At 31.7% G+C, this 24509-nt stretch overlaps 2 protein-coding genes across 2 annotated transcripts; both read left to right on the plus strand.

Moving 5' to 3' along the window:
- The first annotated feature begins 200 nt into the window (after positions 1 to 200).
- Positions 201 to 10946, plus strand: LOC108910780 (peptide-N(4)-(N-acetyl-beta-glucosaminyl)asparagine amidase). Its single transcript, XM_018715489.2, has 10 exons — positions 201 to 589; positions 641 to 751; positions 5520 to 5597; positions 7566 to 7731; positions 7787 to 7968; positions 8655 to 8837; positions 8891 to 9213; positions 10185 to 10480; positions 10532 to 10690; positions 10745 to 10946. Exons 1-10 carry the CDS (start codon positions 371 to 373, stop codon positions 10903 to 10905), a joined length of 1878 nt encoding a protein of 625 aa, XP_018571005.1. The 5' UTR covers positions 201 to 370; the 3' UTR covers positions 10906 to 10946.
- Positions 10947 to 12728: 1782 nt separating this feature from the next.
- Positions 12729 to 23200, plus strand: LOC108910794 (neutral and basic amino acid transport protein rBAT). Its single transcript, XM_018715518.1, has 8 exons — positions 12729 to 13044; positions 13110 to 13289; positions 16884 to 17070; positions 17645 to 17963; positions 18410 to 18946; positions 19001 to 19188; positions 22753 to 22914; positions 23034 to 23200. The coding sequence occupies exons 1-8, from the start codon at positions 12948 to 12950 to the stop codon at positions 23113 to 23115; spliced, it is 1752 nt and encodes a 583-aa protein (XP_018571034.1). The 5' UTR covers positions 12729 to 12947; the 3' UTR covers positions 23116 to 23200.
- Positions 23201 to 24509: the final 1309 nt, after the last annotated feature.

Raw genomic sequence — 24509 nt, forward strand, 5'->3', positions numbered from 1 at the left:
TGTCGTTCAAGGACAATAGTGACAAAAAAATTTAATAAACTATTCCACCAAATTAAATACGGAGCTTGGTGCTCTGTTCTACTAACGTTCACATTTTTCTCAAAACGAAAGCAGCTATAGGTATGTTTTGTTTTGAGTCACATGGCTTATCTGTCAAAGTCAAAACTGACATTGACAGTATTGACACAGCATAATATATATGCTTTGTGATCGTTTGGTGACGGTAGAAAGATAAGAAAATAAGTTTGTGACTTGTAATTTTTTAATTGTAATCGTGTCATTCATTTATTAAAAAGTTCTGTATGGGTGCAGGTAGTTTCATAAATTTGTAGATTTCGTTAATAACTTTGGTGAGACGACAAAATTTATAATGGATGTAGATGAAATATTACAGAAAATAGTTCGTGAAAATTCAAAAAGTGTGTCAGATGAAGCTCTTAGACTACTGTGTAAAATAGTAGAAAATATTTTAAAAGATCCATCAAACATAAAATTAAGGACGTTACAGAAGAATAATGTTACAGTATCTAAAAAAATATTACCTGTAAAAGGTGCATTGGAATTTCTTAAACTTATGGGTTTTCAAGAGGTTGGTTATTTATTAGGTAGTCATTTATAAATTAATTTAAATTTTCTTTAGCAAAAAACGTATTTTGTCCTGCCGGCCAGCTTGTCCCTTACCACTCTGGAGAAGTTTAAGACAAGTATTGTGAAGTGGAGAAAATTGGAGGAAAATAATGCATCAAACTCAGTAAGTTATTTATAATCGTGTAAGTTGCCAGTAAAATTATTTCCTGACATAAACTGGAAGTTATTTCATGATCTTTTATGTAGCATTTTTATTTAAACAGTGCATTTCAATTCCTTTTTGATGTTGAAACATCAGAAGTAAATAAGTTGATGATGAGCATGCAACCTAAAATTTCTAATTAATGTTGAACTGATGAGATATATTTTTTATACCATAAATAACAAACCTCCATCAATTTCAAAGAGACCACAAGCAGAGAATTTCAGTGGCCTGTGTTGAATTTGTTGAAAGAAGATAAAAAGCTGAAAGTAATCCTTTTTAAAAATAAGTTATTGCATTTAATTTCCTTAAAATTTGAATAAGTATAACTTAAAGAATACCACAAAAAATTCTACTTTTTTTCTTTTCTTACCTTATCTTTAACCACTTTATTCAACTGTATTTCTATGAATAATTTATTTATTAAAGAAGCCGTTTTACTAGCCTGTAATATCGTGTTATTATTTAAAATATTTAAATTAATCTTAACAAACCTCATTTGTAGTGTGATGACAAATTGCAGTTATTTGTATCATTCCTAAATTAATTACAATTATCCATCCGAACCAATGTAGTGCCGGTATATAATTGTGATGCACCTAAAATAAATTCGTAGGGTGAACAGACAAATATATAAAGATATATCACTATTATTTTCTCATCCCATTAACCTACCATCTCAAAATAAGCATAAAATATTGTGAATATTTCATTTATTAAGTAAATTGAGAAGCACACTAGTATTTGAACTGAGTATACTCTACTGATCATATTTCCCGCTTCAGTTAATATGTCATACAATGTCATAAATAATTCTACATTTCTTAACTGTGTAGCAATAAATTTCGGTTCTTCGGTGATCCATCCTAATAACAATACAAAAACCATCAATATTTATTCTGTAATAGTTAACTAAAGTTTTGAATTTGGGACTCATTGTATGCCTACCTTTCCAATTACTTTTCTCAAGTGTTTGTATAGAAAGTGTATGTCTCTTGCAGTTTTCAGATTTATATTCAAATAAGTTGTACAGTTCTGTATTTAGAACAACAAATCTTTCATGTAATAGCTTGACAAGCATGGTGTACTGAAATTCTAGAACCATCCTTATAATTATGGGAAAAGCTAAAAGAAACAACACTCGTGCGTTCAACAGTTTTTGTTGAGAATTGAAAGTGATGTAGTGTAGAATAATTTGCGTTAGTACTACTAACAGGCTACCAGTAATTATGTACATTTCGTATTTAAAATGCGACTGATGGTCGATTTTGTTAACCATTATTTTCATTAATTCATCCGCTTTTGATATTTTATTGATTACTTTGGCTATGGACGTGCTGACCAAGGTGTTCACAAAATAAATGGTATACAGTGCTAAAATGTTTCCGGTAAAGATAAATAGTGCTCCAATATATAATGTACCGATTCCATATTTTGATTTTTCCAACGTAGCTGGAGATAATATAACTTCATATATTTGAAAAGCTGTTATGCCCATATATGTCGCCGGTAATAAGATGTGTAGTTTATTAAATTGTACATTTATTTTTGCATTGTCTTTTACAAATCTTATTGATAGCAGTCCAAGAACTGAAGATAATTTAATTATCGGAATTATAGAATTATACACACTGTTCATTATTGTATTATATTTGTGCCTATTATTCTCTTATTAGTTTTTCTGACTATGAAAAACAAGACAATGAAACTCACTAAGCTGATTTTCGTATGTGTTTTAAATCCACAATATTTCGTATGGCAGAATTACAGTTTGGTGAATAAAAATGATATTGTATCAGATTTAATCACGAAATATAAATCAGTAATATGTAAATGGTGTACTCATGCTACGTTCAATTTTTAAGGCTTAATAATGCACGATTTTGGGACAAATTGCTCTTTCGGTTACGATTAATAATGTTTAATGTTTTATTTCAATTTTTGGTGGTAGATATCATCTAAATTACCAATCCGAGATATATTAGATAGGTGATTGTGAAATAATAATAATTTATTGCCTTATAATTTATTAATACACTTGACTTAAATCAATATTTATAATCTACATCATTATAATTCTACAATTACTAATTTTTCATACAACGTTAGCAACTTTATCCTATATAAAATTCATAATTTGCTTCATAATGCTTCATTATAACTTTAAATTCTCGCAGATTTATAATTTTACTTAAAATATTAGTTTTTCATACTGCTCTATGCTCTACAAAATTTAAAATTTAAATTTATAAATCTTAAAATTTAAATTTCAGTGTAATCGAACCCTTTTTAAATATGATATAGATTTTATTATTTCTGTCTTAGCACATTATACAGGATGTTTTTAAATGAAGTAGCAAAAATGGTACCAGTGAACGTAGAGCCAAAAATAAGAGGATTGAAGTAAAAATACCTTATATGAAAGTTACACCCCTGAGGCGATATACCCTCTTAAAGGAGGGGATTGAAATTCTCAATTTAATTTTTTCTTTAACATGAGGAATGCTAGAGACACGAAACTTGGTATGAGCATCCTACTAATAAAGAGACAACTTTACAATATTTGTTCGATCATTGGCGTATTTTATATAGCAGTGAAACAGTCAACCCCATTGCAATATTTTATTAGAAATTTTTTATATGAAGCAAATTATTTATTTAGAAATATTTATTGGGAAGACTGATTTATTGTGCTTTTTTACTTCTTGAAAATTTTCGATAAAACCGATAGCTTTTTAGTAAAAATACATTAGATGCGTCATCGTTTAAGGGATAATTGCGAAAATTTGTAAAAATAAAGTAGGCGGATGTCATAACAAATAAATTGTTATCATATTAATAAATTGACACTTTCTGTCAACCAATAATTAGATTAATAATTTATTATCAGAATAATTATGGCAAATAATATTTATACCAAAGACGAATATGTCGACAAATGTTTTTCGAATCCAGAAAAAATACTAACGCTGCAGTAAGATTATACCACCAAAGATATCCAAACCGACCGATTCCTCATAGACAAACATTGGCCTCAGTGGAAAGAAGGCTTCGCGAAACTGGTAAAATTCAACCCAATCATGAGGGTGCCGGAAGAAGGCATAATATCCGAATTGTTGAAACTGAGGAAGCTATACTGGAACATCTAGAACAAGACTGTGGTACAAGCACAAGACGGGTGTCTAGGCAACTGCAAGTTTCTCACAGTCTTGTTTGAAATGTAGCTCATGAAAGTCTTTTATACCCTTTTCACCATCAACCCGTGCAACAATTGAATGACCCTGATTTACCTAACCACGTGGATTTTTATCTATGGTATTTAATATTTCTAGGCATGACTTAAATTTCCTAATGAATATACTTTTCACCGATGAAGCCTAGAGTAGATGCAGTAAACCTTCATAATATTTATTTGTGGTCGGAAGAAAATACTCATGAAATATTTGTTTCAAGATGTCAACATAATTTCAGTTTAAATGTTTGGATGGGAATTGTAGGAAATACTCTAGTAGGTCCTTTTATTCTTCCACACAGGCTTGGAGCGACCGGGTATCTTAGATTTTTTAACGAAAATCTTCCAACATTATTTGAGGATGTATCCCTCGCTACACATCAGGTGATGTGGTATATGCACAATGGGACGTCTGCACATAGTACACTTGCAGTTAGAGAATGGTTAAATTTAAATTACCTGAATTGCTGGATAGGTCATTGTCGTGATGCCCCTATTTGTTGGTTTGCACGTTTATCTGACCTAACGCTTATGGATTTCTTTTTGTGGGGACATAAAAAGTATTATTTATGCCACTCCTGTTGCCTCCTTAGAAGAACTACGCTTAAGAATATTTCAGGCAGTAAATGACCTTCGCAATAACCAAGAACTGTTTGTGCGAGTACATTATAACTTCAGCAGACGTATTAGGTTATGCTTGCAGCAAAATGGAAATTATTTCGAGAATATTCTTTAAATTTATTTTGTATTTCTTGTTTTTCGTTTGTATTAAATTTTATTTCAGATAAACAACTTTACCTAATACATGTCCCATAGTCATAAGTTATCAAACATTTTTCATTAATTAATAGCAAATTATTCTTAATGTTATTATTAAAGTACCAACTCATTGACAGAAAATGTCAATTTATTAATATGATAAATAACAATTTACTAGTTATGACACCGCCTACTTTATTTTTACAAATTTTCGCAATTACCCCTTTAGTGAACGCATCTAATTTTTTTACTTGAAATCTATCATTTTTATCGAAAAATTACAAGAGGTAAAAAAGTTGCGCAATAAATAAGTCTTCTCAATAAATATTTTTAAATAAATAATTTGCTTCATATAAAAAATTTCTAATAAAATATTGCAACGGGTTTGACTCTTTTATAAAATACGCCAATGATCGAACAAATATTGAAAAGTTGTCTCTTTATTAGTTGGATGCTCATACCAAGTTTCATGTCTCTAGCATTCCCCATGTTAAAGAAAAAAATTAAAATGTGAATTTCAATCCCCTCCTTTAAGATGGTATATTGCCTCTTATTTTTGGCTCTACATTCATTGGTACCATTTTTGCTACTTCATTTAAAAACACCCTGTATTATCTCCTTTTGTAATCTTCAGTTACTGTATTTTTGACAAAAAAATAAAAATGTAGGTACTCTAAAAACAATATACGTCATCCTAATATGAATGTAAATCATTTTTAAAAATTGTTTTTGGTTTAGATGGATGTTCAGAACAATTCAAGTAATGAAAAATCAGAAGCAATCATTAAGAAAATTCATCTTCCTCCATTAGTTTTGGTAAGTTGTTTTTATTTTAAACTTTATCCTGTTATATTTTTCCCTCCTGGAATTTGAAATGATATGTTTGTGCTAAAAGCTAATTATTCCAACAATGTGATATTGAAATTACAAATTTCTGGTGAAATTGTCTCTTGAAATTGTATCATAATCACAATAAATGTTGCAGATGATCCAACAATCTAAAAATAAAGCTGTTTCAGTATAGCCCTTTTACCACCTAAGGGAATTTTTGATTAATTTGATATCATTCGACTTACACTAAATAGCAATGAACCATCTAAAATCAAAATTCCACAGATCGTATAAGAAAATTTCGTATGCAAAACACGATGAGAAAACATCATTAACTAAAATCAAATAAAATATATGTGTAAGCCAGTGAAGTGGCAGATTTATAAGAAAAATTAAGGTTTATTGCATTAGATTTAATAAAATAAAAAAATTCTCTTACCTCTTCACGAATTGCCAAATTATTATTATGTATTAGTACCTTGTGAATACTATTTCCAACGACATGTAACTAAAAAAAAATGTTAGGATATTTTATTGTACATTTTCTTAAACTTTATGAAGTTGGAGCTGAAAGTCTAACTGCTATACCCGATTTTTACAATTTTCATACCTCTCTAGAAGCAAAATGGCACGCAGCAGAGAAATTTATTACTTCTAAAATTTTTAGAATTCCCCATATTGCCCAACACAAAGCAGAGTATGGTTTTTCTGAAATCTTTTAAAAACTGATATTACCAACATTACAAGTTAAAATATCTTTATGAAACGAAATTGAATTGTAAAACTATTACCGAACTTACCATCCAGTATATGTAAAATAAGATATAAGCGGCAAGGAAAAGCTGATTACACAAACTCGGCACTAGTTGTATGTCAAAATTTCTGTTAGTCGTATTTGAAGCTTGTAGCAGCATATCGTATACTCGCACCAATACTTTTATTTTGTTCAGCATTTCATTGTCTTTGAATGATCCTAGAAGAAATTTACAATTAAAATATAACTCTACAATAATTGATGAATTCTTACTTTTTACTAAAGATTTTAGGAAACTGCTTATCATACACAGCCTTGTGTAAATAATAACAATCGTTATTGTTACTTGACAGTACATTATATTTATCACTATTAGCGGATATATAAATGCTATCCACATGAGCACAGACACCGGTTTGAAGTTCTCTACATAAATGTTGTGATTTTGGATACAAGCGATACCAACTATCAGCGACAAACCAGAAATTATTGCCACGACTTGATATATAAAATATTTTTTATATGGCAAATTTTGTCCAATACTTCTAAATTTGCTATCGACTTTGTGCAAAATCTCCATAACTTCCTTTACTCTACTAGTTTTAAAAAAACTGACCGTCAAGATAGTGTAGAAAATGGTTATACCGGCCAAAAATTGAAAAGTTATGCCAAAGTTCAATACAGCATTTTCTTCTTTATAGAAATGTTGTCCGGTAACATTATCAGAGTTGTTCCTTTTAATATACACTAAGAGATATGAATAAGATGCCATATAGAATAGTGTTATTAATTTTAATTTCTTCGGAGAATAAATCTCATTCTTAGTTTTCGGTATTATTGGAAATATCCCTACAAATGTACTTAAAAGAAACATGGGCCACATAGAATAATAAAAATTGTTTATTTCCAATTTCATGGTAATAGTAAAACCACTTCAATTTCTCAGTCTTCACATGTGATACCTTTTTTTATTTATGCTTGTCTGGATGTAATAATAAAATGGAATACATTTGTTATCAGATTTTTTTATATGATGAATAATCCATTATGCTCATAAATCATGGAATAGAGGGTGTTTATTTTTTTAATTTTCATTCGCTTAATCTTGATAAGTAATCATTTCATTATCAGGGACTTTTGTAAATTTTTTCACAATAGTAGTTTTTGTGTGAAATGTTATTTTATTGTCTTTATTTTAGACTTACAGCAATCCTCTTTTAAGGAGAGTAGAAATATTTTTCCATAATGTCTTACAGTACGAAGATAAGGAGGTTCAACAAAGGGCCTTAAAACTGGTACCTTTAGCAACACTAGAAGAAAATGCTCAAAACAGATTAAGGCATATTCAAGAACATATTAAAAAAAGCAAGTAATAAAAGAGCTTTTGTTTCTCAAATAATAATTTATATTTTTACTTTAGACAAAGGGGAAGACCCGGAAATCTCGATACAGGACACTCTCCTTTTAGAGTTGTTGCAATGGTTTAAGGAGGATTTTTTTTCTTGGGTAGACAGTCCAGAGTGTTCTTCATGTGGTGAGAAAACTGTCTTCTCGCATATGAGTACCGATTCAAGTGTGTTAGTTTATACCGACAGAGTCGAAGTAGGTGTTGAGACTATTTTTTACATTCGCTTACAGGGTGATTTTAGAGTTGAGGAATTTTTTTAACAGGATGTAGAACAGTAAATAGTAGGTAATGTTACCAAAAATTGTCTATACAGAAGTTGCAAAATCACGAAGGTATTGATAATTAATAATTTTATAAAATTTACTACATAAGTAAATTTATTATCAAAGCATTTTCAGCACTAAGTACGCAGTAAGCGTTACACAGTAAGCATTTTTTTCAGTTGTCGCTTCTTGTTCTATAAGTTTTTTAAACAAAAACAGGTGAACTTGCTTTTAGTTTACAAGGAATATTGACAAAGTGCAGCTACAAGGTGTTGTAAAAGAGTAATGAGAACATGTGGGAAGGTCTGTATCACCAAAATGATTGAAATTGGGGAAGAAATTTTAGAAAATATTGTGAAGGACGTAACAACGAGCACTAGACGATCGTTTTTGGTAAAGTTACCTATTTTTACTACGAATTTACAAAAAAATGCCTCGACTTTGAAATCACTTTGTATTTCCCTAACTAACTAACTAACTTTCCATAAAGTTTTAAAAACAAAATAACTTCCATTGTAGTTCATAGATGAATAATTTGTAGACTTGTAGTATTTAATATTGTCACATTACTGCATTTATCAGCTTTCAGCTATGCTAAACCAGAAGAAATATTTTAGCTTCATAGATGCGATACTTGCCACAAATTTACGCCATTTCCACGATATGATGACGTAAATATCCTGCTGGAAACACGTAGAGGTAGATGTGGTGAATGGGCAAATACCTTTACACTGTTCTGTAGAGCCATGGGCTGGGATGCTAGATTTGTAGTTGAGGAAGGAGATCATGTTTGGACAGAAGTCAGTATAATGATTCACAAACAATAAAATCTTAGTTTTTAGATTTATTTCAGGTTTATTCGATCGCTCAGAAACGGTGGCTTCACTGCGATCCCTGTGAAAATATTTGTGATACTCCCTTAGTGTACGAAACTGGTTGGAAGAAGCAAATTTCATATGTAATAGCTTACTCGGCAGAGGAAGTTCAAGACGTTACTTGGAGGTATTGTACAAATCACAAAGAGGTTTTGAAAAGACGGAAACAGTGTCCCGAAACTGAGCTTTTAAATGCTTTGAGTGGACTTACGTCAAAACGACAGAAGGACTTCTCAGATTCCAGAAAGAAATATTTAGCAAAGAGGCTATTAAGTGAGCTCATTGAATTTTTGACTGAAAAGTAAGTTGACGTGCAATCGAATTTTTAACTTTAAATTTTGTGTATACAGGGTGTCCCAAAAGTGACGCCCGTCCTTATGGGTATTGATTAAAGGGACAAAAACAAATCGAAAACCAAGAGTGGAAAATTTTCCGATTGTTTTTCTTTGCTGAGTTATTCAAAAAATTAATCAAAAAATTAAAAATAAACATTTGGGCTACGTTATTAAATATTTATGTAATTCAAAGCTGTATTTGCTGCAGTTGTACGTTTGTAAATAAAAATTTACCATTGCCATTGCTGCATGATGCTCCAGACTAAATTATTAGTTTCAACATGATGGAGTTCCATCACACTATGGTTTATGAATATAAAATTATCTCAATCAAAACTTCCGAGACAGATGGATTGGAAGAGATGGACTATGGCCTCCTGGATCACCAGATCTGAATCGCCTAATTTTTCTTTTGGGGTTATTTAAAAGAAAAGATTGATAGTCCGTATATACGCTGCTGTCGCGTTAATAGACCAAGAGATGCTACAAAGAGTTCACGCTTCAATGTTGAATCGTGATAATCTTTGTCTTGAAGTAGAAGGAAACTTATTTGAACACCTTTTGTAAAAACAATTTCTATTATTTAAGCACATTATGGTTAAAAATAGATATATATGCGAATGTGTTAGTAACAGGGTAGTTGTAAACAAGTGAATTTAAGATTGAATTTTATCAGGGAATTTGAGCACAAAATTCGTATATTTCGGCTAGTGAAATGTGCAGTTCTCTTTGATAAAACAGTTCGTCGGCAGAATTTACCTTGTGGTAGAAAAGAGACGAAATAATTAGACAAAGACAGAAACTTTAACTCAATGTAAGCCTATCTTACAAGTACGGTTTACTAGTCTGACAACTTAACAACTTAGTTAGCTTTAGCAATTTTCTCGCGAAAAAACTGAAAATATTTAAATATTTGTAATCATAATTTTTTTGTCAGAAAACCAAATGATGATGATTGTAAGGGCAGATCTTCAGGAGCAGCCTCTTGGAGGCTAGCCCGAGGTGAGATACAAGATGTCGAAGACCCTTTATATGTGTGGCAAATAAAGGAGGATGACATCCTCGACAATAGTATAACCATCAGATATTCTCCGTCCCTGGACAAATATGAGTACATTTCAGGTGGCACAATAATCAGGGAAGTTGAAAAGTGGAACAATGGAGTTTTTAAGTGTTCAGGTGTATTCAGGAAAGAAGAAATGGACTGGAAAATGGTATATCTTTGTAGGAAAGGTAGGGTGTTGATTTCAGATCTTAAAAAGTGTAATTTTAATGGTTTTGTAGAGGGTCGGGAGTCGGGCAATATTTCCTGGAGGATAGAACTGTTAAATTCTTCCAAGTCTATAGATAGTGTTTCGTTAGATTTCCAATATAAAACTTATGAAAATGGTGTTGTAAACACTAAAATGTCTTCCGACGACAAAGTTGTTGCAATAAACAATGGTTAGTTATATTTATTTATTTGTATTTTTATTTTATATAATTATTGATTTTTAGGTTGTGAAAATACTAAAGAGTTCTATGGATCACAAGTGCTAAGTATATCTGCTTCCCTTTCTGGAGGGAAAGGTGATGTATCATGGCAACATGCCCAGTTGTTTAGACAATCCATTGATAGCGAAGACTTTCCATTTTCCTTAAAAATAATATTTAAGTAAAAAGGCCTTAACAAATATGTATTATATGTAAAAAATAAAGAAATAATTAATTTAATGTGATTAATTTTGCCGTTATAGTAAGAATGAACTGATTGATGTTGATTATTTCTCGTAATTTCATTTCTTAACAACTCCATAATTTGGCCTTCCAAAATTCTTAAATAAATTATATTTTCAAACATTAAAAGGCCAGAATATACTACTTTAATAAAAGAGTAAAAGTCTTCCGAAAGTGTGGGTTTGAAAAGGAATTTTATTCAATATGTCTGAAACTAGGAATAAATTTTAGACTTATTTTATTCGTAACAGTATTGGTAGATTATCGTTCTCATTCTTTTGATTTGATGGCCTTTTTTGGACTTCAAGAAGAGGTAAAATGAATTTTAACAGTTCTTGTACCCCGCTAAAATGTAAGAGTCCAATTAGCTCCAATGTTTCACTGGATTCTATGTATAGAAATAAAATAAAGTTCTAATGAAATTACTTTCTAGAAGAGTTTAAGTTTGAAAACGGTTTGAGACTATTGCAGAAACAAACCTATAATAGCTTTGTTCGTAGAGAAATCACATACTTCTATATATGTATAACAGTATACAATACACATTACACAGAACTTTTCCAACAATTAGACGCATGCGTATTTCGATATAATTTCATAATGTTCAAAAATTCAAAATTGATTGCTTGGAATCGAATTTTTCGATTGCTTCTTATTATTGGAAATTGCTTCTAATGCTTTAGAAACAAAGCTAATAAAATAACTCTGTTCCTAGAGCAATCCGAAGATCTTACTGATCTTGGAGCAATCCAACAGTCGGACGCATGCGCATTCTAATATAATACATAAGGTTAAAAATTCATTATTACGAGTCAAATACGATTGTATCTGACTGTTGGATATTGATTTTAATGCACTAGGAACAAAGCTAAAAATTCTATAAAGCTATAAACTATAAACAAAGTTATACAAAGCTTTAAATTTAATTTTCATCAAAAACAAATGAATTAGAAATTGATCTTTTTAATTGTATTTCGTATGCATAATGCAACAATATTTCCATTTCTTTTTATGGTTTATTGCAATAAAAAATAAGTTTATTTAAGCGAAGGCGACTCATCGTGTCATGACACGTTATCTATTTTATGGCGACCGCGCCACGCGCGCGCCATTATTCCATGGCTAGAAATTGGCCTCAATGATTTAGGATCGAGGGGGATTATCCCTCTTTATCCTGCCTCATCTCGTGTAGGCCTGGACAGCCTTCGTAGGTGGGCCCCATCCGTCGTCTACCCCGACCACAAACGCGACCGGTGTAGGCGCTTTGTGGGACCTCCTTTTGTCCTGGCTGGCCCCCGCCGGCTAGGGCCCTTTCTTCTGGCGCTCTTCTTTATGGCGGCCGACTATTATTTTTCGGTGAATTATAAAACATTACATTTATTTTACATTCTACAGCCATAGAAAATCAATACAGAATATAATTTTCACAATTTGGCAACAATGACAAGTTCACCATTTGTTTGATCGATTCTTTCGCTAGCGGGAAATTGAAATACGACAAAATTTAGAAAATATGTATAACATTTAGTACCCCTCTAGTGATGCGTTACTAATTAAAAGTAAAGTTAAGACTAGAAAAAAATATTCTTTCTACTTATTTTCACAAAATATTTAAAAAAGCGTACAAATATTGATTTCATTTGTCTTAATATTACATCATCTTTCGAGTATTGATTTCCTTGTAACTTTCTATCCCTTCTATTCAAACCTCAGCTATTATTATTTTGTGGAGCCTTGCTGTCGCAATTTGTCGCCTACCGTCCTACCGACCTAATAGTGGTTATCTGGCGGTGCTTAATCTGATTCATTCCAGAGACAATAGATAACTAATTCATTCCATTTTGGCGAGTGGTTTGACTTTGACGTATAGATGGTTGCGTTGCATGTTGCATTGGATAACGCCCAGAGTGCTTAAATTTCTTGTCATCTGTTACATATTTCGCGGATCTAATTAGTTTTTATTCTCTAATTTGTTACAATAGCGATGGAAGGGACAAAATTGGAGATATCCGGCCAGGCAAATAATGAGACCCGTTCCCCTACGGCGACATATAAACCCATACCAGAAAAAGACATGGAAGGTAAGAATTTTATAATTACCTGTAATTACTGAAAAAAGTCGCTAAGGTATCGCTTTCCTTTTCAGAAGAAGCAGCTTCGCGTTCTAAATCTCTGACAAAGGTCAAGTCTGGTAAAGAAGCTGACGGTGCAGATGAAAAAATGCTTCCTCAAGATGACGATAAAGTTATCAATTCTGGTATCGTTCTTTCAGATGTTAAAATTTCTCCTAATGAGAAACAAAATGGGGACGCAAAACTTGATATTGGTAAGAATAAAACGTTTGAATTAATTGATTAACGGAAATGTCATGTTTCATCGTCAAATGAAAGATTTTTCGTTCAAGGATTACATCATTCGGAAATGCCTATTGTTTTTTCTTCTGAAATTTGGAATTATTTTACAGATTGCTTTTTTTATTGAAAGTATTTTTTTTTTAATTTCTTGAGCTACAAATTATTGGTAGTACATTATTTTCTTATAATATAATTATTTTTTAACTGAACAGAAAAGTGTTCCTCAAATAAGTTTGAGACAATAATTTAGTATCGGGGTTGAACCACACAGTATGGGAAATCCCAAGAAATTAGATAATAAGAAATAGAGGATGTTTTGTGGAGGGAAATACAATGTACACATATTTTAGAGTTAATAATGTTGCTTGATTAACATTTTACTAAAAATGTTGTCAAATTAGCCAGAGTGAAAATAAACAAAAAAGAATATTATAAAAAAATTCCAATAATTTTCACTTTATTCTATTTATATCTCATTGATAATTGCAATTTCCAAGCAATTAACACTTATTATTGCATTAATGTAATCGCAACTATCAAAGCAACAATAAGTGATCGGTACTACCCAGAAACCAAATTATTATGATTTATTCACCAAATTGTAGGTCTAATAATGTTTCGAAAATAATTTCACCACTTTTTTTAAACTAACGGCTTGGTGACAACTAAGAAGCTGATATGTCGTAGAATATTAAATGTTCTTTTTCGACGGGACAGGAATATAGGTTGTTCTTTTTTATAATTGATTTTATCCACGACTATTGTATAATGTACCCATTATACGTCTGTTTGCTCGACCTTAATAATACCCATTAATCACGGCAGTGATTAATGAGTCATTAATCACTACTGTCAGATGCTTCCTTAATTTAGCTATAATATTATATTGTTCTGCTACAAACAATCTGTTTTTAAAATTTTATCGTGTAAACCACTAAATATTTTCAATTCAGTGCTGTACTTTGTTTGTGCGTGTCGTATATCAGTTTCTTAACATACCATGTTTTTCGAAACATTTCATAAATCTAAGTAGCTTTTAAAACAAAACAAATTTGACTCAAACCTGTCAACATTATTGTTTGTGTGCAAGATTTCTCAGTGTTTTGATATTTTGTGTTAAATTCTGTTAAAAAACGAACCAAAAATGGATATAGAAAATGAAAATGACTTTTCTTTAACACCACCAGAAATTAGAGAAGCTGCTGAAGTTGCCTCATTAAATTTGTTGCCGGAAAAGTCAAGGAAAGTATATAATATGGCATATGAATCTTTTTTGAAGTGGCAAAAGGAAAAGAAAACCACTTCATTTTCTGAATCGACTTTGTTAGTATACTTCACTGAATTATCCACAAAATATAAATCTTCAACACTATGGACCTATTATTCAATGCTTAGAAGTACGATCACCTTACATCAAGATATAAATTTAGAAGATTATAAAAAATTACGAGCATTGCTAAAACGAAAATCAGAAGGTTTTCAGCCTAAAAAAGCGAAAACTTTTTCTGGCGAAGATATCAATAACTTTTTAACTAAAGCATCTGATGATAAATACCTAGCAACAAAGGTAAGATATTAAGTAAATCTTGCACATAGTTATTTCATTACATTCTGTAATTTAAGGTTGCTTTAATAATGGGAGTAATGGGTGCATGTAGAAGTAATGAGTTGTATGAAATGAAAATAAGCCATTTACAAGATTTTGGATCAGCTTTTTTGGTTAATGTGCCAAATACTAAGACAAAAATTTGCCGAAAATTTACTGTTACGGATAACTTTTACAAAATATGCAAGACATATATAAGTCTTCGACCAAGTCATGTAACCAGTGACACATTCTTTTTAAATTTCCAAAATGGTAAATGTACAACTCAGAGAATTGGGATAAACAAATTTACAAAAATGGGAAAGGATATCGCTGCTTTCCTCAAATTGCAGAATCCAGAACAATACTCTGGGCACAGTTTCCGCAGATCTTCTGCAACAATACTGGTTGACGCAGGCGGGGATATTACTGCTCTCAAAAGACACGGTGGATGGAAGTCCACCGCCGTAGCAGAAGGCTACATAGACGAATCCGTCAAAAATAAAACCAATACGGCCAACAAAATATCATCTTCAGTTCAACCAAAACTAAACCAAACGAATCAATGTACATATATTTCAAATGTTTCAAGTCACCGAAACATTAGTTTTGATGTTAATTCTATCCCTCCGATTAACTTGACCAATTGTTCAAATATTACAATTATTAATAACATAAATATATAGATTTTTGTATTACTTATTATGAGATATTATACGATTATTATAATTTTTGATAACTATGTACTGTGCATAAATGAACAATAATGTGATGTATGAAATATTTATTAGAATAAAATAATAGTGTTTCTTAAAAAGTGTATGTAATATAACAAAATTTTCCAACAAAAAAAAACTTCAACAAAAACATTTAGTAGTCGTGGATAAAGTATAGTATTCTACTCCCGTATAATGGCTATTATTCACTCGGTGATTTAGGCCACTCGCCTGCGGCTCGTGGCCGTAAACTTCACCTCGTGAATAATACCCATCATTATACGCTCGTTGAATAATATACTATAATGCCATCTAGTTAAAGCTCAAACTAATCATGGCGTTGCACTTTAAAATATCTAATCTGATTTTATAACAAAACAATAACAAATTAGAGATAATGTGTCAGTAACATTTATTTGAGTTTTATTACTATTTGGACAAAACGTGTATATTTTTATAAAATTATTGAAAAAGTTCAAAATGACGAAGTAAAGAGATGGCATGTTGGAAAATAACATAACCAAAAAATAATGATAAACATATAATTTGTTAGATCTCAGGATGTCGATCACACTTCCTAGGATGCTGACATTGCTGACGATCTACAAACGTCAAAATTTGTAGGCAAGCATCAACTCTTACTTTGACTTATCTGATAGTGTAGCTTATAAAATCATTGTTGATAATATATGCCAATTTTACCTAGGCCTTTAATAAAGTCTTGTATGTACTTACTATTAAAATACACACACTTAGTTTATTATGGTTATTTAAAAAGATTAACTGAATTAAGATTGACAAAATCTTAATCCCTAAAATTGTTGTGTATTAGTCAGTAGTAAATTACATGTATGTAATTACAGAATGTATCTGCAAATAGAAAAAAAATCGATCAGTACCTCGCATTAATGATCTTTAATTCAGCTAAACTTTGTGATAAAAAAAATAGTTGTAGAAGTATATATGAGCCAATAGTTACTTTGCCTTGAGACAATTACAGTTTTTATCGCCATTCTAACTACAATATTTACATTCCATTTCATTATCAGTGCTGTATTTTTTCTATAATGAAATTTGTATTAAATACTTTAAACTGCGCAGGGCAAATTAAAATTGTAAATTTATTAATACGATTTATAAAATATCCCTTATCGTTAACTATAAAATCTAACTTTCTTAACGACAGAAGATAAGATATAAGTTATTAAAAAGAAAATATATTTATTGTGCCTGAAATAGTGTTGTAGAACGTAGAGATTTTTTAGGTGAGCCCAAATTATTTGGAGGAATGGATAAAGAGGAATTAATGAAGTATGCAAACGACCCGTTTTGGGTTCGTCTCCGTTGGTTCCTTTTCATTACTTTTTGGGTATTGTGGGCTGCTATGTTGGTAGGAGCTGTATTGATTATCTACGCCGCACCAAAATGCGATCCTCCGCCACCCAGAACTTGGTAAGAATCAGTATACTTAGCTTCTATATCACAGTTGAATTGCACAAAATACAAACCTTAAGCAAAGAATATTAATTTATTGAGATAATTTAATAATAATATGTGAGATGTCTGTAGAATAAGTTTCGTTTGTTCAATATGTAATGGAGTACCTCAAAATAAACACAAAAGTTTTTTGCGACCTAGATCCTAAGTCCTTCCATTTAAAAGATGCTTAAAAAAGGTATTGGACGTTTTTCAGTTTGTTCACTATTGAATATTATTAGATTGTTAGACTTGGATTACACATTAAAAATGTCATAAATTATAACAAATTTTTGCATAAAATAAGGGATGTTTGGAATATTAAATTATTATTACGCTTAAAGATAAAAAGTTCTAGCTAATTTTTTTATTTTGTAAGCATTGATTTTGAACTTGGTAAAATTCCATACAAATTAATCCATTAAGTTTAGGAGCCATGTTGTATAAAATTTTTTTGTTTATTTCGATGCGTACTTACTGTCACAATGACATATTAAATGTACGGCACTCATCCTGCGAACACCCTGTACATTTCACTACTGTATTAAAGGTGGCAAGAAGGTCCTTTAACCGAAATTCAACCGGACACAACTCCAGAAGATCTAAAATTAATTGATAATAACGTGAAGGGAATTATTGTGAATTGGCTCGAAGACGCTTACATTGACTTTGATGAATCTCACGATATCATCAAACTGATCAAGCAGGCAAAGGATTTGGAAAAGAAAGTAATTATTGATTTAGATCCGTCTGCTTCAAACATTTGGTACGAGGATAGTGAAAGTAATAAGGAAAGTTTGAGCGATTTCTATATATGGAGGCCTGCTAAAAATACTGCAGATGGTGGTGCTTCAGTACCTAATAATTGGGTAAGAATATTTTTATAAACATCAGAAAAGATAAATTCACTTTCTCTTCTCTTTATTGTTTAGGTGAAAAGAAACTTTTTTTTAATAAATAACCCTTTGCATCAAAAGGATCAGTCAAAGGATTGACTTTATATATTTAGTTTTGAATAACCGTAAATATATCACTCTGAGGAAATAGACGATGTTAGTGCGAGATATTTCTGGTGGTAATAAACCGAAGACTAAAATAAATGTAATAAAATAAAGACATGACACGAAATATTTGACCATTCTCTTTTTGTTGCAAGGGGTCATTGACAATCACAGAATCACATACTAAACACAGTGCTTTAAAAATGTAATAAATACTTTTTATTATAAACGTGGGTTTTGGAATAGTGGGTTAGGATTTAAAAAAGTAAATCAAAATATTGCTCTCATTTCATGCTACTGTCTTGTTTTTTTAGTTAAACGTAAACAATCAGTCGTCTTGGAAATTTTCCACCAAAAGACAAGAGTTCTATTACGCGCCGTTCGACAAGCCTCACCTAAACTTTAGAAATGAAAACGTGACTAAAAAATTCTCCGATGTGATTTCAAAGTTCCTAGAATACGGCGCGGCTGGGATCCGCATAAAAAATGCCCCCTTCTTACTCGTCGATCCGGAATTCAAAAATGAGGATATCGCAGTGGGAGCCTCGGCCGTTGGCTTCGGCCTTAAACAGCACAACTTCTACACCCACAAACGAACACAGAACCTGCCCGAATTAGGCCCATTGCTGAAACAGTGGAGGGCGGTGGTGAAGAACAAAACGGGGGATGGACCTTTCATGGTAGAAGAGGAGTTAACTAAAACCAACGTTTATAGGGTTAACACGGCCTTGATGGTCGATTTGCCGGTTCAAGCTCACGCGTTTACCAAGCCGAATATTTTGGTCGGCGAATTGATTAAGAGCTTGAATGATACGTTCAATATAGAAAATATCGAATGGCCACTGTGGGTGGTAAGTTTGATCTAATCGTGCGATTTATTTCAGTTCTTGACGTTGAGCTTTCAGGTAAACACTACAGCATTGCCCAAGGATGTTTTAAGCATATTGACGAATTTATTGCCTGGCGTACCATTAATAGAACCAACCGATGTTCCGAATAAGCATCTTTTAAAAATACGGACTTCGCCTTCCGTGATGCGGGGCATTTGTAGTATTCACAGTGTGAATAACGAAACCGCGTTTGGGTTTATTAGGTAAGTTTTAATCTACTTAAATTTTAATTGAAATTTGTCCCTTATCGAATTTTTCATCAGTAAATTAAAGATGTGTTTAGTCGGCAAATTTAAGCTTTTGCGTATTAGTTTGAGGGCCAGCACGAGATGCAGGTTAAGCGGACATGAATACGAGGATTTCATGGATGTCCTCTGTCATCGTGCTTGTTTATTGGTAAATAGTCACCTCTGGACATTAAAGAGATTCCGGCAGAGCTAGTGCTTTCCTTTGCACAAAGCACAGGCCTGTTTTAAAGTAACTCTTATTAGCGGCATGCACGATAGATCGTAAAACTGGACTGCTGCAGGTAACTGCGCTATCTGTCATAACAAAATAATTTTTTGTTTTATCTTAAAAAAAGTTATAAATATATGAGAGTATTGAACTGATCACTCAGTAATTTTTTTATTTAATTTTATTTTTTATTTCCTAATTCTTGCTATAGCTAAATAAGAAGGATATCTGTGATGCTGCATTGTATGTGAATCCAGACTAAATTAGCAACGTGGGTACCTTTTTCTCTGTCATAGCTGCATGATAAAGTTTAATATCTGGCAACACTGGAAAAAATAGTGAGTGGTATTTGAATCATATTTTTTCCATTAGCTCGAATTCCTTAAACGATTTTTAACTGCACACACGTAAGTAATTTTTTATAACTATGCACTGTGACTTTTTTCATTAAATTTAAAAATAAAGTAAAAACAAAGATAAAGTTAAATTTGCAGACTGAACACACCCAAAGTCGATAAAATAAAGATAAATTTATTTATTAAAACAAATTTCATGCATTTTCTTCCTGTTTGGAATAGACAAAGGTAAGTGCATTATGATTTGCTTATTTAGTTTGAAACATGTTGATATCATACTATCTTTTTATTTTTGTCACAAATATCATGTATTTATGTATTTGTTAGACGGTGTTTAAAAAATCAAATTTTTTTTGGTACAAACTAAAATAAGGAATCTTGAAAATTATATACAGGGTGCAACTTTAAGTGGGCATCATAATTTACACAGAAGCTATCTTTGACTTTTTGAAACACTTAGTTTATTTTCAAATTTCGTCGTAAAAACATAATTTTTTTTTAAGACCATTTTTTAATAACTTTCCTACCCCGCCTCTGGACAAGCTAGTGTGATCTCAAACAACGGCATGCTGCGCATGCACAATTGACAACTGGACTATGCATCATTGCCAAACCTCATAATTTAAAGAAAATATTATTAAAAAGCAAATTTCACATCACCTGGCAGTGAGGAATACAACTTCATACGTATATTCCGGAAGCGTTGGTTTACTCTGTTCAGTGGCGGCGTACACAAGAATTAAAGCGCAGTTTAAAAAACTAATTATAGCTCGAGTATTTATTTCATTAAAAAAAAAGAATTTCAGGTTTGTATTCAGGGAAACATACTATTGCCCTAAAAAACTGACCCCCACTTAAAGTTACACCCTGTATATTTTAATATTTGAAAAAATTAGACAGAATGATAAGAAACACTACTTTTAATGATAATAAAACGTAACACATTTTGAAATACATCACTTTCAATTTTGATCTACAGAATATCCATAATCCATAATTAAAATCTAACCGATCTGATAAATATGCTTTTAATATTTAATGCGGAGATACAAAATTGTCCCTGAAATAAGTTAAATTAGAAAATAGTTGTTTCTGTTCATGTTTAAGGATATCGATAATGGGAAATGTGTTTTTTTCAAAAACACAACATAATTAAATTCTGTCACTCGAATGTGGAATAAAAACATTTTAGTCATGCACTGCCCCATGACAGTCTAATAATTTTTTTCCTCAGAAACATACCCCTATTTTAGTTTCGGCTCGTGACATCGAGAATAGGTGAAACATATTCATTGATCGACTAACATTTTCAAGGTCAAATGTCTTTAAATGAATTTGTAAATTCTTAGTTGCATTTGCAATATTACCGAAAAACTGACGTTCGTGAGAAGGATTTTCATTTAGATTTTATAAAAAAAATGGAAATATTAGTTCGGCTTGTGGACTTCTGCGAACATTAATGCACCCCGTACATCTATGTTCCAAAGAAGCTTTGTGGTTACAATAGCCTTGTGCGACGTTCGCAAAATTGTTAAATCCCTCCTTATTCCACATGCCCGACTTTACACCCACAATTGGACATGGCATACAGAAAAGTTTTTTTAAATAAACACTTCCACACAACCACTTATACTCGGAATACCATTCATTCTGAAACTTCCGAATACATTGTTTTTTGACTTCCCCTTTTTTCCATATCGAGAGAATAAGGCACAGGTCTCTCGCAATTTAAAGAATCCTTTTTGTCCTCAATTTTTCATCTGGAAAGTGGCGTTTCCAATAAAATACATACTGGATCATACATATGAAACATTTCTACAATTATTATACAAACCAAATATTAACAAACGAACTGTTATATTCGTGCACTGGGCGACGCGTATCGTATAAACTGTTTAAGGAAGTTCGATACCCAAAACAAAAATGGTAAGAAAGTTTTCAAAGCAATTGAAATCTGTTAATAAATATACAAACTGCCTCATGAAAAATGATATTAAATTATGCTCTTATACACAAGCTCTTATGGGAGTTGGGAAAAAACTTTAATCAAACATGAATATTGCTCTTAAAAATGGTTAGGATCGGGAAAATAAAATTGTAATTGAAGAATTAGATATTACTAAACATTTTAAAACAATATATATGCACTTACAATGTAATTATTGAGATAATGGAATGAACAGATTACATTTTGACAAATCCGATGAAAGGAAATATGGCAACACTGTACACTGTATTTAACGCTTCGACTGACGTGCTGTATTTGAATACCTGGATTATAGACTATAAAATTATTCCAGTCAAAAACGTATGTAGTAATAATAAATATTAAATCAATTTTTCGTGATTTAATGCAATATAATAGTAATTTGAAACAAAAATTGAAAGGATCTCTTTGCAATACGAACAGTACAGATGTTCTGTCATTCAATTTGACAAAGCGACGTCTCACTACGATACACTTTTTGATAGTTATCATATGGATTCTCGATTTGCACATTTTACTTTTTTCTCATCAATCGAAGGCAATGTTTTTTTAGAAGGCATTCAACGCACAATTATTCTGGTTATTTCTGCGTATTAAACAAACACAATACATCTTCAATATAGAATTATATCTAAATTATAAAGTTTATATAAAATTAAAAATAATTTTAAATTGCACAACCAAACGGAATTTTTAGGTGAAGCGATGCGTCACCTGACGAGCTGCCACTGCCCTATTTTGATGCCTCTAGTTTTTTTTTATATTTAACTGTTCGAGATATTAACAATTGAAAATCACTCCTGAAATTCTGTCTTATTATCAAAAAAAATAAATGAATTAGAGAACATTCTTCTTTAAAATGAATAAGGTATTTTGCAGAATGATATGCTAGAAATCTTATTGTAAATTTTGTTAAGTTGGATGTTTTGCTTGAAAATTTTGTCTTAATATATAATTTTTTTCAACAGGGTTACTTCAGGAAATCCCGGAGTGTTAGTATTACTGAATACTCAAAATGAAAAGGTAACCGTAAACGTTCCAAAAGAAATTCCAGCCTTGTCTTCATTGACAGAAGTAACTGTGCAGCTTTACAGTGAAAATTTCAATGAAACGGAGTTCTTGGATGTGAAGTAAGTATAATTTATTATGAAATAAGTAAATAAAAATTTCTCAAACAATTCATGTGTATTATATTTTGTTCATTCTAATGTTATTGCTAGATTACATGTAATTTTTACGTAATTTTTAGTGCCAAGAAGGATGCCAGGGCGGTACCGATATCACCAAAGTCTGCTATAGTATTATCGTATGTTCCGAAGAAGAAGGAATAATCGAGTCAAACAAAATTCATAATTACTGGAGTAATGCTCATTTGCTTATGTAATAAATCGAGTAAATAAAAATGTAACTGCATCATCCTTGCTTTTATTTTATTCGACCATATTTTCAATATATTTTTCTAAATTATGTATGTATGTAGTATCTAAAGTATCCCGAAGAATTATGACAAACACCTGAAAATAAAACTTTATTTTTGTTAATTTTAATGACTGACGAGGAATAAACACCTAAGAAATAATATTTGATTAGCATATTAGCAGCATATGCTATTTCTAACAGTTATTTAATGTAATTTTAACCCATATTGCTGTGAAACAACTACTCTGCAGACTACAGCCCTGTCCAGCATTGAATTATACCTGCAATGTGTAGTAAACACTTATGATCATTTGTCAGTAGAATCGCCAGACATATATCAGTTTCCCATAAGACCATTAGTTAAAAACTTAATTTTGCCTAGCGCGACAATGGTCGTGCTTTATGTATCAACATAGTATAATACAAATCAATACAGACGTAGATGAGTAATTTTTTTGCACACCTCGCCAATCTACTTTAGATCATGGGTGCAGTCAGAGGGCACACTGCAAATTTCAAAGTGTTTAGGTTCTAAAATTTTATATCGGTAGGTCGCTGATTGCGTGACCTTTTTTTTTTAAATCAACCAGAAACCTGTATAGGTTTTGAAATGCGGGTTTTTTTATTGAGAGGCGTCCATAGATCTTGCAGCGCTGGGCTCGCCACTAGCAAAAATCCTAGCTACGCCATGCATGGTAGTGTTTGTTTACATCTATATCTTTCGTGAATAAGGTGAAATTACTGCTGCATTATCAGTATTAGTGAACTTGTTTTAATTCTGTTTAAAACAAAGCAGTAATTTATTATGCTTGGAAAAATGCAAGGAAGCTATAGTCCCACAACACATGAGCACATACTCCGTTTCAACATGGCTGACTTGCTCAAGGTCAAAATTCTTTACTCCTTTTAAAACTTATTCACAACAAAGTGTTGTCCGTGGTGATTTATCTATGGTATCTACATATTAGTAGGTCACTCTCTGCCAGTAGGTACAAAGAAATGCTTTATGCCGGTAGGAATTGAGTACTATGTATGTATGTATGTATGTCGGAGGGGATGGAATTGTCTTCCACCGTGGCACTTGGGCCTTATTAGGTCCCTTGTACACCCTCCTTCATTACTCGAGTACTTTTCTTCAAACCAGCCTATTTTACTTCACAGGTGGCTTGGTGGCAAAGTCTCATACAGTTTATGTATGATAGCATGGTCTTGAGTTACAGAGATTTTCTTGTTCTGTTCTCATTACCATTTATCGGGGACCACACGCGTGCGGCAAATGTTGGGCGACCCAGGCTCTGGTAGGCTG

The sequence above is a fragment of the Anoplophora glabripennis genome, unplaced genomic scaffold, assembly GCF_000390285.2.
Source record: "Anoplophora glabripennis isolate ALB-LARVAE unplaced genomic scaffold, Agla_2.0 scaffold402, whole genome shotgun sequence".
Taxonomy (NCBI): Eukaryota; Metazoa; Arthropoda; class Insecta; order Coleoptera; family Cerambycidae; genus Anoplophora; species Anoplophora glabripennis.

Coding starts and splice junctions, on each gene's coding strand:
- LOC108910794 (XM_018715518.1), top strand. CDS start 12,948: ATGGAAGGGACAAAATTGGAGATATCCGGCCAGGCAAATAATGAGACC. Junction 13,290..16,883: donor GGACGCAAAACTTGATATTG/GTAAGAATAAAA, acceptor GAGATTTTTTAG/GTGAGCCCAAATTATTTGGA. Junction 22,915..23,033: donor ACGGAGTTCTTGGATGTGAA/GTAAGTATAATT, acceptor CGTAATTTTTAG/TGCCAAGAAGGATGCCAGGG.
- LOC108910780 (XM_018715489.2), top strand. CDS start 371: ATGGATGTAGATGAAATATTACAGAAAATAGTTCGTGAAAATTCAAAA. Junction 752..5,519: donor AAAATAATGCATCAAACTCA/GTAAGTTATTTA, acceptor TTTTTGGTTTAG/ATGGATGTTCAGAACAATTC. Junction 7,732..7,786: donor TCAAGAACATATTAAAAAAA/GCAAGTAATAAA, acceptor TTTTTACTTTAG/ACAAAGGGGAAGACCCGGAA.